Below are 16,583 nucleotides of genomic sequence, written 5' to 3' on the forward strand. Positions count from 1 at the left end.
TCTCTCTCTCTCTCTCTCTCTCTCTCTCTCTCTCTCTCTCTCTCTCTCTCTCTCTCTCGGAAACTTGTCGTTGTTTTCTGACAGACTTGAGAGTGTAGCTGGTAGTTTTGCTGTATGTGTTGTTGTTGTGTGTGTGTAGATTCTGACAGTGACCCACTACACAGGGTCAGTAGAGAATGCAGTCGTGGTGGGAGCGTGTGTGCTGTGTGTATCTCTCTCGGTGTTGGTTTATAACTGTAGTTAGTTTGGTATTTAGAACTGAAGATTTTGTGACAAAATGAGCTATTTCCAAATTTTCAAACTTCCACATTTTTTTCCTCTTTAGATTGCTAGAGCGATATCATTAATCTGTCGGGAGATTATTAATCTTTACTGCTTTAGAGTATTTTCCATAAATGAATAACGGATGAATTCGTGCCCCTGCTATTTCCATCTATTCATCTTTTCATTCAACAGCCGACTGATTGTAAATCAAATATAATCACACTTTGCTACGCTTTTCGCCGTTTCTTTTTTTTTTTCGAGGTGTCGGGTTTTGTCACAAAGACCTTCAGGCGTAGTGCAGTGGTTGCTAGGAGACCTGTCGGCTTTTCTTGAGCATCCGTTGGTTACATAGTAAAACAACGTAGTGAAACTACTAAACTAATTAGGTCTTAGAAATATGTATATATATGTATGTATATATATATATATATATATATGTATCTCTATATATTGTCCTCAAATGTTTTTACTGTAGACATTGCTTCATTTTCCTGTACTGTCTCTGTGTATCGTTGGTAAGCTGTTCAGATGCACTAAGTTATGCCCAGAAAGCAAAATTATGCTGGAGGCATTTAGAAAACTGGTTAATTCTTTTAATAATTCTACCAACAGTATATTGTTGTTGTTTTGTTTTCTTGTTGTCTTCAACATTTAGAATTTGATTTGTGACTGTATTTTGCTTGAGCATATGCCACTGATGCCCCAGATGAATAAAGTGCAATAAGAACTTTTCAGTACTTAGGGCCTAGTACTTGTGAACAGCTGGCCAATCGTATATAGAGTCACTATTTTACTAGTGCGTAAGTGCGTTCATACGTTTTACACATTAGTGTATCATATTATGTAAATTTATACTTGACGCTCATTATCATTTCTCTGTGCCTGTGATATCCTTCACATTTATTTTTCTCGCAGTAGGCTTTCAGTAATATGGGAAGAACTAAAATATGTGGGAACACGTACAGAATGTTTCTGCTGTTCACATCTTTTTGTTACTTGTAAGGTATTGAAACTTCTCTTTAGTGGAAAATGAAATTGGTTCCGTGTGAGTAATGTTCAGGGAGAGGTGACAAAACTAGGAATGCAGACACATGTGCACACTGTTACACACAAATTTACAAAGGCACTTATACACACACTAACACACACACACACGCACCCTCACAAACACACACACACACACACACACCTTCACATACACACACACGCACCCTCACAAACACACACACACACACACACACACCCTCACAAACACACACACACACACCCTCACAAACACACACACACACCCTCACAAACACACACCTCAATGCACACAAGCATTTTAAGACACACTATCATGTATTCAGACTTAGGGAGTGGCACAAAAGGACGGATTATATTTGCTCAAATTCACATGTACACATATACTATAATGTTCGCACTCACAAAAATACACACGCTCATTCACACGTGGTACACTCTGCACACAAATGAACACACTCGCTGTATATATATTTATTTTTCAGTACTGTTGTACTTTTGACTGAATTCTTGAGTAAAAATAAAATAGGGCAAGGCGTGAGAACTGATTTTCAAATTTTCTGAGCAGAAAAAGGTTCGAACTCAAACAGCTATCGTACATCACATCTCCGGTGATATATCATACCCTTCCTCTACTCCCACTAGCCTCCTAATGTGTTGTCCTTTTATTTTTTTCAACTGTTACACACACGTGTTGTCAATATTTTCTAGTTGTCGTTCTCGTAAACTTTGAACAAAGCCAAAAATTATTCCCAGTGTTAACATTCTTTTAGAGGTAAGTATAAGTATATGCCAAGTTCTGTGGAGTTTTGCTTTTAGTGTCACCAGAGAGTTTACAGATGTCACTGTACCGTTTAGATAAGGGGGAGACACGCACAAATCTTTGGACACACATAGACCATCATGATAGTGCTGATTATCTAACCGTGAGAAAGATTGGTTAAAAAGGAAAGGAAACTATGATGGCAGGTGAAGATTGGTTAAAAAGGAAAGGAAACTATGATGGCAGGTGAAGATTGGTTAAAAAGGAAAGGAAACTATGATGGCAGGTGAAGAGCTGCAGCTTCTTGATATTGAAACAAACTGAAATGGTAATTTCTGAGGATAACTTTTTATAGAACCGAGTAGACAACCATGATCGCCGATACTATGTTCCAGGCCTGGTACTAGATCTAGAGGGAGAGAGAACTCTAGAATGATCTTGTACTATAATCTTCATAGAATGATAGCAGGAGGCAAGAGGCAAGCCCAGGAAAGTGAAATTTGGAAGGTGTTTGTTTGTGGTCTCTACGGTGATCCAGGGTTAGAAAGGAATTGATGATGATGATGATGATGATGAAGATAATCTTCTGTTATTGATATTCAATTGGAGTTGTGTTGCCCGTAGGTGTTTGGTAGACTTATCCCGGTAATGGTGCTTATGGTATGGTTCATAGAATGTTTTTAAAATTCTTATTTCTTTTTAACTAAAATGCATTTTATACTTTAACTTTAAGTAAGTGTAAAAACGATGGCCTCGACGCAATAATTAATTTCTTGTGGGTGGTTGGAGGGTGCCACTAAGTTTGACATGACAACTACAAGGCAGCCCACTAGAAAAAGTAACAATTAATTACTGCCCTGGATCTGTTCTTAAGGCAAGTGACGTACTACAAATATATTGATGACATCATTTATAATAATTATGATTGCATGATTGTCGTAATCTTTTGCTGGTTTTCATTTTTTCTCCGCCCCGCACTTTGTGGAAAAATATCTGTACGATATACATACATTCTAAACGTCTATATAGAGTACATGTTTCAATGTATTGATTACTGCAGAAAGCGAAAATATTCGTACGATTACTGTAATTGTTTCATTTACAACTTCGAAAGAATATGCTCAGCTTTGTAAGGGATTAATGTTCGTTCAGCTTTGAATAACGTTATGATGGCTGAACTTCAGGTTTGTAGTAACTTTCTTGAATCTTAAAATATTCCTTGTAGTTGTACATGTTTTAGAAAGGTGCATATTAGTAGTACATGTACTGTTTTTTTCCAGTTTATGTTTACTTTAGACTGAGTATTGTTTTTTTATGATAGCAAATGAGTCCATTTTTTTTCATGTAGATTTTAAAAAACTTTCTAGACAGCATGATGATATTGTGCGAAGCGAACGCTTTACTATTGTTTTTGGCTTTTGAGCTGTTTTTTTAATCAAACCTATTTTGGTTAAGATTTACCGATTGATTTATTGAAACCTATTATTATCGTCTAGTACTCGATGACCTTGGTGGATACTTTAATGTCCTTAGTTTTTTCGATTGATTTATTGAAACCTATTATTATCGTCTAGTACTCGATGACCTTGATGGATTCTTTAATGTCCTTAGTTTTTTCGAAAGTTTGAGTAGTTGTTCATTCTGTGGCCTTCATCTTCGTTTTTCTGTCCCTCAGATGACTTAGAACTATTGAGGCCGCACCAGAAAGACGCACCGCCTTCCCCCAGCCTGAAGAAATCACGCACCCTCGGAGGAAGCCTTAAGAAATTGTTTCGTCGTAGCCGCAAGCGCTCAAACACCAGGGGCAACGACTCTCGGGAGAGCTCCATGTCGCGAGGCTCGCGCTCCAAGGGCCCGTCCCGAGACAACTCGCTGACGAGACAGAGTCAGCGGGAGCACGAGCAGAGGGCGCAGTCCGTCTCCTGAGGTCAAGGTCGCAGGTCGCGGGTCGCGGCGGGCTGACTCACAGGGAACCAGGGGGTTTATCAACCACAAACAAACATTGGTAGTCATGTAGAGATACACACGTCAGGAATGCCAAACTGGACAACTAACTTATGAAAGAATGTATGCTGGCAAGGCAAAAAACAGAGGTAACACACGCAGGTTTGAGACGACTTATTGTCTTAGTCAGAACGAAGAGTCTACATAATGAAAGGGTCCACTCTTCTCTTCGAGCCAATTAAAAAAGTGTCCTCTAAATTAGGTGGCGCCCTCTTCACAAATGCGCACCTTTTGCGAACAGAGTTACCCTACTTGTGTTTTAAAAAAACCCTAAGTGAAACTAACAAGTTTTTGAATAAATAAGAATTCAAACTTCGGAAGAACGCTTTTTTTACAAAATGGTTACGCTGACAAAAAAAACTCTTCTTGAAGAGATTACCGCTTTCTTCGTTTAATTTGACTTTAAAATGAAAGGCGAGAGTTCATTACAATAAAAAAAACAACTAAAACTCCGCACTGAACGAACCCGAACAGCTGATTAACAGAGGTCGATCTCCGCACGCAAGGAGGTGCTATTCCTATTCTTCTTCTGGAGAAACGAAAGAGAGCTTCAAAATAGACTGCAGCGCCATCTGAAGCAGAGAGCGGACTTCCGGCGGACACTTTTTTGGCTGAGTGGACCATCTTATTATGTACTATCTTTGGTCAAAATCAGAATAGGAATCATTCGGTACATGATGTGTTTTTATCATTTTTCTATACAGCCACAAAAAAAATGTCCACTGGGGCAGCAAAGTTTTTATCTCGTCTTTAAATAACACTAGTCTGTCACAGGTCAATAGAGAAATGAGCGAAAATCTGTTACAAGTCAATAGAGAAATAAGCGAAATGCTCAGAATTTTTTTCACTTTTCTTTCAAGCAAAATTGGACAACTTTTGTGTAGGCAGTGGCTTGACCGCAATTTTTTCCCTTGCCAGCTCTGTTGTCATCATTTGTGATCACAATTTCGACTTCATTGCCATCGTACATGTGTCCATTGTTTGTTATTTCTTTGATGCTCTGTTTGCATTTTTATTTATTCATTTATTTATTCATTTATTTATTCATCACCCGAGTGTGTATTAAGTTACCAAAAAAAAGTCATTGTGCCGATTCCACAGTAATGCTCAGTTTATTTGGAGGAATCTGACTTTGACGTTTCATTCTTTCTGTCTCTATGGATTCATCACTTCTGTGGGTCGTCTGTAGTTGGTTCATGTCTTGTTTTTTGTTAACTTTTCATGTGGAAGAGGGTGTGACAGGTTCAGTTTTAGAAATTATTTTCTGCAGTTTTTGGAAGTGTCTTTGTACCACAATTCTTTGTACCACAATTCTTTGTACCACAGTGTTTTCTCTCGTCTCTATTTCTGTACCAAATGTTTCCTTCTTGTATCTGTCGCTGCTATCTGTCTTGCACGAGGTATAAATAACTTGTTCAGAGGAAAAAGAAATGAGATGATGGTGGCGTGGAGTGAATGTTTGTTGTGTTGTTTGTCGCGTACAGTCCGTACTTAACCTCTCCTCGAGGGAGTTATTCGCCTGGATCTGTATAAAACGCTCCCATCGGAGCTGTCTGTCTATTCTTCCTGTCAACATATCATAATCCACACAGCTCTCCCAAAGAGATAGAGGCAGAAGTTCTCAGACGAAGCAATAAGCACCACAGAATGGTTGAGTTGATTATTTACATATAATTTACGTCCCTGTATTTATATCTGACATTTCGTTATCGTAGCTTTTTTTTTTAGAACTTTATACTTTTTCATAAAGTCTTCAAGAGATTTTCTTTCAGTTCATGACACAAAGTGCACCAGTTTGACTTCTGAATGAGATCAACTTCACAATTGTATAGAAAGTTTAGGGTTTATCATATTATTTTTGACACCCATTATATTACAAGGGACTCCTTTGCTTGAAGGCCTATAATAACTTCATGAGAGATTTGTGACAGCTGTAGTTGTAGTCATTCTTTCCCATTGTGATTTGTTTCACTTCATGTTGTCCCAAGATTCTTTTTTTTATTTGTTCTTCAGTCCGTCTGAGACGTCTGCGTTCTTTCCCGTTGTACAGAGTGTTGTCCTCGGTAGTGAGCGCCTGTTTTTTATTGTTATGTTTTGTCTTGAGCTCAAGGCTGTGACCCGTTAAGTTATTGAAAACCCGCTATCTACTTAAACCTGCATCAAAATTATTTTATTTTCTTAAACTTGAAGTGTTGATGAGAACAGGACTTGATTTACTATGAATGTGACTGTTTGAATTTGAAATCTTAGATGAGAAAATTGTAATCTATAAATTTTCCTGCTTCTGTCTATAAAAAAGAAATCAGGAGATGAATATAAATTTAAAAAAAAATAATGCTGAGAAAAGAAATGGATTGTGTATTTATAGATGGTGATTATGCAAGAGAATCAATAAGAAATAATTCATGCAAAGAGAGATTAGAGATGAAATATATATTAATATGTGACAATAGAGATGAAATATATTTATTTGTGACAAGTAATATCAAAGTTCAAGGTCACTGACTAGCTCAATGATTTTGCTGTTGGTGTCAGTCACTTTTATTCGGAGCTGTATTATTACTGCTGATACAGCTGTTTAGTATACATAGCTCTGTCCACGTCTTTCTCTGTTGTATTAATCAATGGCTGTGTTGAGAACTGTATACACCGAGTATTGCTGCGCTGTTTCGGTTCTGTTATTGCGTCATCTCTTTTAAGTTCTTTTCAAGCGTTTTATTTCAACTTTTGCGTCGTCGGCTTGTTTAACACGTCCTTTTCTCATACGTTTCAACCCCCAAAACTGGAATCGCATGCTGGACCCCTCGCTCCCCGCAACCCCACTAACCCCCCTACCCCTCCTATGCCAAGGTGAAGAATGTTTTCCACTTTCGTGCTGTCGTGTCGGTAGCCTTCACCTTGCCATCCCAGAAGTGTTCATCCTCCCGTCTGTCTTTGAGAGTGAAATCCGGATCAGTTGTACGTGGAACAAAATATGGTTCATAAAGCGTGCCATTCTTCCTTAACGCAAGATCGAATGATTTGGCCTAAACTTATACTTATTTCAATATATATGGCAAAACTGTGTTAAGAAAATTAATATAACAAAGCGAAAGGGCCATATATATGCACATTTGAATATCAATATCAGAATTTTAAAAAATTAAATCTATAAATTTTTTTGTAATTTTGTGATCAATATCGGAATTTAAAAAAACAATTAAATCAAAAATTTTTTTTTGTAATTTTGTGCTTAGAGAGTTTGAAAACTAATTTTAGCTCCACGGCATCTCTGATTCTGGGACTCTGGATAACGGCGGAGTAGTACCGTAGCGACGTCCCCTCTGCCCGGCGGTTTTCGCACGCTGGGAGGATACGACCTGAGACGATGATCAGCTTGTGGTCGTCCTCCCAGACACGCTGTGGCATTTTTTGACGGGGACGTCATCTCTTTTGAGGGTAGTGAAACTTTCCCCCCCCCACCTCCCATTCCCCCTTCGTGCACTTTTTCCTTTAGTTTTCTTCGTCACCGTCTCAATAATATATTATAAATATTTTTAATATATATATATTGTAACCCATCTCTCCTATTTACCATTTTCACCTTTGTGGCCTGCTGTCGCTGGACTGTCGTTGTCGTTGATGATCACGTACGGTCAAAGTTTTCTTTGGTCTGAGAGGTTTCTTCATTTCTGTTCCCAATTTTGGCAGTGACGAGAATGGAGGAACCTCTGTTGTGTGCTTGCTGTGTGTTTCCAAGGGGTGTTGTTCTGTCTTCTGTTTCCTCTCCTTCTTCCCTGTCTATCCCTCCTTCTCTCACTCACTCTCTCTTTAGTCTCTTTCTCTCTGTTTCTTTCATTCACTCTGCCTTCACAGACGTATCTGCTTTATATGAAATGCTCACACTCGAGAATGTTCAATATTTCTATTTGTTACCACGCCACTCAAACTTTTTAATCAAGCTCAGGTGTCGCCTGTACACAGCAAAGTTGTTGTCTAAGAAACTGAAAGCCTGCCGCCCCCCCCCCCCCCCCAAAAAAAAACCTGACAAAAAAAACCCCCTCCTTTCTCCCCTGCTCTTTGAGGACGGAGAAACAAGTCATCATGCTCAGAAATAATAAATCCGTTATGCCTTCTTTCTATCAACCAGTAACTATTTAAGTAAGCTATGCTCTTACTCTTAGATTTTAAAATCTTTTCTTTGTTCTATAAACCAATATCTGTGCTCAAACATCTTTTATTTCCTGTCTCTACGTGTGAGCTGATAGCTCCACTCTGGGATCGTCTATTTTCTCTGTTCTGTTGTCACTTTCTATCATCACTCAGTGCCTCGACAATTTCCTGTGATTTTTCCTAGATTTCTTTTCTCTCTCTTTTTCGTGCTCTTCTGTATTTAGAACTAAACTATGTTCTATGTTCTCGCATAATTTTAACGGCAATGCCAGTTATTTTGTCGACAAAAACTGAATAAGCGTTGCTGCTATTCTCACGATAAATCAGAGTAATCGATGGATAGTGTTAATAACTTGGTCAAATCAAACAGTAGATCAAAAAAACGTCTGAAGCAGACAGAGCTGGGCTTTGCTGTGATTTTGTGATTTTTCTGTGTATTACGAGCTGTCCGACATTTTCTTTGAGTAGGACTACTACTAGTCTGTATTCCGTCTCTTGACATGGCCTGAAATTTTAGTCAAGATATGTCGTTGAACGAAACTGGTTACTAATGAGTCAAAAGTCTTTGGTGGTGTAATTTTCACTGGGCTGTCAGCAGCTGCTTGATATCTGAGCGGCTCCTAGATGTGATAAATGCAATCTTTGTTTTGTTTTTTTTTGTTGTCAAATCTGTATTTATAAACTTGTGTTTGTCGTTTTATTTGTTGTTTTTTTTTGGTTTAATGTTGTTTTGTTTTTTTTCTTTATGCTTTATGTTGCTATTGTACTGCCATAGACTGAAAGGCTAGTGAGACAACTCTTGCTGTAAGGATATATTTATTTATAACAATATTATATATATATATATACCATTAATTTAGCAAGAGTTTTTTCCCTTGTTTCGGTAGCTAATGTTATTTGTTGTTTTCTCAATAGCAATGCTTTCGCCTAACGCAGAATACTCTAGTGAGGATGAAAAACTGGGAAATACTTTCACTTTCATTCAAATTTTTTGTTGTGTTATTTTTAAAGATATTTTTAACATTTTATAATGTTGAGAAACCTATGCAAGGTGAGTTTAAAGAGGGGAAGAAACTCTATCGATATGTTCGTCTCTTATTTTGTTTCAGGAAGGTATTCAACTATGATATTAATAGAAATAGCAGAGCTTCTATCCTGTGACATAGCTTTTGTTAAGCTCGTTGGTGGCGTAAAACTCCTAATTTTCATTTGTGAGTGTAGAAATAGAGGCGAAAGTTCATCTCTCCTCAGCTGTCACGGTTTATTTAATTGTTAATTCACAGAAGCGGGACGTTGTTATTCCGTTTTCATTTATTATTTCATTTTCATTGTTAATTGTTAGATTGTGCAATGACATGTGACTTTCTTGTAATGCATAAATGTGTTTTGGTCGTAAAGCTCCATATAGTGCCATGTTTTTTTCTGTCCTTACCCCATGCTCGTTGAACGTACGATAAGCGTAGAGAGTAAGGTAAGCATATCGCCTGCACAATCAGCTTTTCTCGTCTCGTTCTTTTCATAATATTGTTTTGTTTTTGGCCCGCTCGGCATCATGTTTTTTTTGTAAACTGACTTAATTTTGGTTTTTTTTTCACGTTTGGAAGTAAGCCTATATTAATGCCTGCGTCTCAAAGGCGGCCATTTTGTCAGTTTAGGTGGAGGAGAATTGTGTCGCTGGTGGGAACTGAGCTGAGGTTTGATAGACCGGAGGAACAGACTGAGAGTCCCACACCACTCTGTCAGACCTGCCAAGCCCTCACTGATCAAACATAGGAGTTTTCCAGAGAATCCTCCCAAAAGAAAGTAAAGAGTGGAGTTTTTGAAGAAATAAAGCAAAAAACATCTAGAGTCTCCCGAATCTCAATAGATTCAGATTTCATTATGAACCGATTGTGGGAACTAAATGTGAATTACGAGTACAACGCCAATAAAAATGTATATTTTTGTATCATTCATGATAAATTACACAAATATTGCAATAAAACGCAATTAAACCTGCGTTTTTTCATGTCATCCACGATAAATTACATACGATCAATAGAAAGGGTATTTAAGAAAAAAAATCAGATTTTACACAAATTTGATTTGAGTTCTGCCATGTACAAAATAAGTACAGAAAAATTTTTTTGAAGGGCTTAGATTTTTTCCGAGTAGCCTACTTGGCAGGTTTGCTGCGTGATTAGCTGCTACTGCTAGGCCGTGGTCTCACTCAGTAAACTTTTCTCCGACACTGGTTATGATTTTGCTCAATGCTCGTTCAGCGACATCTTGGTTTCAGTTTGTCAGATTTTTCCGATATTTGACTTATCGTCATTTGACTTACCCTCGGTATCATCTATCACCTGTTTTATTGCATAAGATTTTATTTCAGAGTGTTATCATCATTAACATTGTGCCGTCAGGACGGTTTGCTTGGACAGGTGACTTTGTTTGGATTCGTTTTTTTTACTTGGAACGGTTTTTATATATAATATATTTCAACCACAGTGAAAGATTTTTTGTCATCTTTATAAATGATTTATGTCTCTCGTAAGAGCTCAGAATGGTTCTGTAGTAGTAAATGTCTGTGTGGTACACTTCTCATAGCTCTCCAAAAGTACAAGTAGAAGCAACTTCTGTAACAGTAAATCTACAGCATTTTGGAAGAGTGTAGAAACCATTTATGAATGTGCCTTTACTTTTAGATATTGCCCTCAATTTTCCAATCTTTTTTACTCTAGAATATCCGCGAAAGTGAAGGCAAATGGCGGTATGTTTTCTAAATGTTTTTAGTTTTAGTAGAGGTTTTACGGCACTCGCAACTTCATAAGGTCATATGAGCACCAGAGGATTAGTAGAGGTGTTACAAGAGAGTGACAAACATAAAAAAGAAGAAGGGGAGATAAGGACGATAGATGTTTGATAGGAAAGAAGAAGCAAACCACACCAGAGCACCCGCCAACCACCCACTTATGTTTGAAGAACAGGATTCTGATGTGTGTTGGTTTAGTACTGGGTTGTCAAGCAGACATTTTTTGGAGAAAAACTATGATGGATGAGAAAACAATTTTCTGACACTGCCTGATTGATGAAAGATCCTCGGAAGGAAATGTTTTTCAGGATGTTCTGTATCTGATCCGTGTTTGGTTTTTTTTTTTTTAAACAAGTAAGAAAAAAAAAATCAGGGATTCGCATGACTGTCTAGACATTATATATATATAACATTTTGACAACCTTCACTTTAACAATCTACATGGCCCATTCTTTGAGACTGATACTTTCACATACCATTATGTTTTTGTTTTCATATAGACGGATGTAGATGTCCACATTTACTTTCATTTAATTAAGAGTTACCATTACCATGAAGAAAACCTTTGTGTATGTTGAACCCAGAGAACGGCCGAGGTGTGGAGGCGAGAGCTCTTCTCTTTAAAAAATCGAAGAAATCAGACGGCATGAGCCTCACGCTTTCTAACACAATCAAGTCAGAATTTTCATATTTGATGGGATGAACCTGGAAAGAGGACAACTGGATATACTTTTTATCTTTTTTGTTTTGTTTTTTGTAACTTTTCTGTGGGTTTTTCCCCCCTCCCCCCCCACCCCTCTAGTTTTTTCCAAAATAATATACCAGTCAGCTCCTTTTCCCTTCCTCGTGTGTGACGGTCTCCCTAGAAATGATATCGGTTTAGTTTAGGTTTTGGACTAGCTGTAGCTGTAGAGTTTTTCATTGATGTTCTCATCTATTGTTGTCGGAGCCTTGTACATCCTGTTTAGTTACCCCCCCCCCCCCCCCTGCCTCTCCTCCTCCTCTAGTCTGTGTTCACCATGTGAGGGTCTGTATAGGTCACCCTGCATAATACTTATGCAAACATGCAAATATATTATCAGAAATTATTATTATAATAATTATTATTATTACCCATGATGAAAATACAAGGTCATCTGTATTATGTCGAGCTATGATCGTGTGTGTCACAGTTAGCGCGAATTGCAATGTTTACATTTTTAAAAATTCATTTGTTTTTTATTTGGACAAATTATTTTACCTATGTTTTCTGATCAAACATTGGAAATTCAAATACCTACTTGGAAAAAAAGGTAAGCAAATAATTTTCTCTTGCAATCTGTTCCGCTTCCAGTCCGTCTTACCCATCTTCAAATAATTGTAGTGACATTATTTAAATATTTGGAACGAGTATTTGAAGTTTTTTTTAAACAACTGTTAAAGCCGATGTTGTTTTGGAAATATGAATGCAAAACAAAAACATTTTCGTATGTTTATTATGGATGTTTATTTGCTGTTGTTCACGTTTTCTTATATTTTTTATATCTAAACAAAAATAGTGATTTCGAACTAATTTCAGACAAACCTGGTTATTTTTCTGGAAATTTATTAAAAATGAGCAAAGTGATATCTACTGGCTTGAATTGCTTTGTGTTTTTCATTCTTGTGTGAGGTGAAGGACGTGGTGCCCACGTTTAACACTTTTGCAGTCGTGGACGACTTGAGTCTTCCTGGAATTTTATCCTTGACTCTTTAACTTTAACCGCGGGATTATTTTCCACGTTTTGACGGAATTTTTTCAAGATCTTGTGAAACATGTAGCGGAGGATACATGCATGCAAAATACTCATAAAATGGCTGAAACTGTTTGAAAGAAGAAGTCGTTTATACATTTATCTAACACTTCTTAGTAAAAATAAATCTATTCGGATTCGTAAGAGATTGCATTAGCAGTAATGCTTCATGCACCCTGCAATCTGACCAGAGGCTGGGACTGTCGACACGATGACCGGGTAAGTTTCACAGGACACTCCCATCGTCCACTCAGGGTTATAGAGTCAACCAGTTAAGGTCGTTGGCAGAGAGGTATTATTTCATGGTCTGTTGGCAGTGCCTACACCGTAATTGTACAAAATTGACAACTTCCGCTGCTTGTGGGAAACTGAAAGTAACTTTCCTGAATGGTTTCCACCCGATCCAAGCTGTTTTGGGCAAGTTTTTGCACTTGTAAGTGAATTTTTTAAGCGTAACTTTCCAGAATGGTTTCCACCTGAACCAAGCTGTTTTGGGCAAGTTTTTGCACTTGTAAGTGAATTTTTTAAGCGTAACTTTCCAGAATGGTTTCCACCTGAACCAAGCTGTTTTGGGCAAGTTTTTGCACTTGTAAGTGAATTTTTTAAGCGTAACTTTCCAGAATGGTTTCCACCTGAACCAAGCTGTTTTGGGCAAGTTTTTGCACTTGTAAGTGAATTTTTTAAGCGTAACTTTCCAGAATGGTTTCCACCTGAACCAAGCTGTTTTGGGCAAGTTTTTGCACTTGTAAGTGAATTTTTTAAGCGTAACTTCCCAGAATGGTTTCCACCTGATCCAAGCTGTTTTGGGCAAGTTTTTGCCCTTGTAAGTGAATTTTTTAGCGTCTTCACAACATCGGAAAAAGTTTTCGGAAAGGACGATGACTCAGACCAAATCATGACTCAGATTCTGACTTTTTAGATTGTTTTTCTGACCAAACTAATAGAAGTGATTTAATTAAATTAACTGCCGTCTTTCTGTGCTTGAGGAAAAAGATCCTTAGTCGTATGATAGTAGGTGTTGAGCATAGCATCTTAATTTTGTAACGGCTTGGCTCGTTGTTGATGTTTGAGCTGTCCCCGGGGTTTTATGCACCCCGCATAACTTTGCAAAATTTGATAATTTTTTGCATAATTTCTGATTATTTTCCTTTATCATTTAAAAAAAAAATTAACAGAATCGCATAATTCCACATTTTTGGGCTCAGTTTGCATAATTTCATAATTTTTCTTGCATAAATCGACGGGGACAGTTTGAGCAGAAGTAAATGGAAAACAGTAACAGTAAATAAATGACAGTAATGATTCTGAAGGAGACCCCCAAAGAGGTTTCTGAGACAAGTGGCACTGATGCTAGGGCTAGAGGGTCAGTGGCGACGATGTTGGGGGTAGAGGTGCAGCAGGTGATGGGCGTCGACCGCAGAGTAAAAGAGGGTGTGTCCCTACCAACAGGCCTACAGGTACCGCAGAATTACAAAGTTCTACATCCGACATTTTTGGTGGTTTTGAGTTGCTAAGACCATGAGGTCAGATACCAAATGTGAGGCCGCGTGGTGGAATCAGGCTCTCATCAAAATAATCAAAGTGAAGAAACTTGCATTTTTCCGCAGATTTGTGAATTTTTATCAAATTTTTGTTTTTTGGCTCTACACTTTAGATGCCCATTAAAGAACTCATTTCTGTGTGGATTTTTCTGAAAAATGCTGATTAAAGGCTCAAAAAATGTAAATTTTCAGTTACTACGAACTCTTAAGCTAAGGAAATAACTAACCTTTGGCGGCCATTTTCTCACTAATGTTACCTCTGAATACAAGTGACCCCCTCCTCCTTCTTTCGCAAATATCTCGACTTGTTTTAAAAATAAATGGATATTTTTTTTTATCCCAATAAAGACAAGTGAAAAAGCTTTAAGATGCTACCAATAACTCTACTTCCCAAAAATTTACGAGAGCCTGATTCCACCACGCTGCCTCACAAATGCTCTATCTCCACTATCAAAATCGGAAGATTTTTCTGAGTCGTTATCAAGATATTCAGAGAATGAATTTGAAACAGCTTGAAATATTGTGAAACTCAAAATTTTCTGTCAAATTTCTCAAAACCATGAACTGAGCAGATAGAACTTTGTAATTCTGAGGTAGCGACTTGATAGGCAGTGGAGCTGGAAAGTTTTAGAAACTGCTGAAGACAAGACATAGGCAGTCAGTGTGCATTTGATTGAGCGTTGCATAAGATAGGCTATGAGAAGAAAAAAAAAGGCAAACTCTTTGTAGATATCTTATAGTGTTTTATTGTTTTCGTTTGCATGCTAAGAATTCACATGTGAATACATGATAACATTTACAGGAAGCAAAGGCATAACATACATACTCAGTATCGCAATGCTTACACTGGCAAATCATCTTATATATATATATTTTATAATACATAACTTTCCAACCCACATTCTTTTATAGTCCCCTAAAGGATTTTCTCCACATCATGATTTGTTTGCAAGTGCCAAACCCCAAAAAGCACCCTGTGAAAACATCAGTGAGACTGACTTGAACCCCACTGAACTGAGTGCTAAAAGGTGCTGAGAAAAATGTTTTTAAAAAATAACATTCAATAGGAATTGCCTGATGGGTGTAAAAATGTAAGTTCCGTTGATTTAATTATTTTAATGAGCACCTGATTTCACCACGATGCCACACACATAATCTCTCTCTATGACTTGCGATTTCAACATTTTAAAAAATCTTTGACGTCTGTGGTGGAAGAGGTAGTAGTTTTAAAAAAAATTTTTAGTAGAGGGTTTTACGGCGCTCGCAACTGCATATGGTCATAATATGAGCGCCAAGGGGTGGGTGTCAACAGAGAAGTCTTCACAGGGAATCAGACTTACTCTGCTCACTTCTCTAGCTTCAACAGCACAAAGTCTGCTTCGACTTTCAAGGCACCCCGGAAATAGCAGGTCACAAGAGAGTGACAAACATACAAAAGAAGTAGAGGAAAATGACAATAGTAAGGATTAGGAAAGAAAAAGCAGCAGTTCCCTGCTGTACATCAGGCACAGTTATGAGTGTGACATGATGAATCAGCCCATTTACAATTCTACTGTGCATGAAAGAGAAATGTCCCCCCTTTGGGAATGGCCTAAAGACACTTCAGTCAGTGGCACTGCCCCAGGGGGAATGGCCTAAAGACACTACAGTCAGTGGCACTGCCCCAGGGGGAATGACCTAAAGACACTACAGTCAGTGGCACTGCCCCAGGGGGAATGGCCTAAAGACACTACAGTCAGTGGCACTGCCCCAGGGGGAATGGCCTAAAGACACTACAGTCAGTGGCACTGCCCCAGGGGGAATGACCTAAAGACACTACAGTCAGTGGCACTGCCCCAGGGGGAATGGCCTAAAGACACTACAGTCAGTGGCACTGCCCCAGGGGGAATGGCCTAAAGACACTACAGTCAGTGGCACTGCCCCAGGGGGAATGACCTAAAGACACTACAGTCAGTGGCACTGCCCCAGGGGGAATGGCCTAAAGACACTACAGTCAGTGGCACTGCCCCAGGGGGAATGGCCTAAAGACACTACAGTCAGGGGCACTGCCCTGGGGGGTGGAAGAGGTAGGCCAAACAAAAGATGGATTGAGGGACTCACGGGAACCCAGAGAAACGACATCTCCATTGGAAGAGCTGCGGAGCTGGCCTAGCATAGAACACTGCATCTCCCCTTGGCACTCAACGGCAGCAGAGGATGAAAAAGTAAATGTGAGCCATTGTGGTGAAATCAGGCGCTCGTCAAAAATAAGAAAATTTCAACAAATTTTTAAA

General features: G+C 38.4%; 1 protein-coding gene across 1 annotated transcript in view; it reads left to right on the forward strand.

The window, feature by feature from the left end:
- Positions 1–4,314, forward strand: part of LOC101860128 (phospholipid transfer protein C2CD2L) — a gene marked incomplete at its 5' end in the record, with an annotated part of 34,568 nt that extends 30,254 nt beyond the window's left edge. The window contains 1 exon segment of the mRNA XM_013088525.2: positions 3,726–4,314. Within this exon segment, the coding sequence (XP_012943979.1) occupies positions 3,726–3,976 (251 nt within the window).
- Positions 4,315–16,583: the final 12,269 nt, after the last annotated feature.

Source organism: Aplysia californica, unplaced genomic scaffold, assembly GCF_000002075.1.
Source record: "Aplysia californica isolate F4 #8 unplaced genomic scaffold, AplCal3.0 scaffold00756, whole genome shotgun sequence".
Classification (NCBI taxonomy): domain Eukaryota; kingdom Metazoa; phylum Mollusca; class Gastropoda; order Aplysiida; family Aplysiidae; genus Aplysia; species Aplysia californica.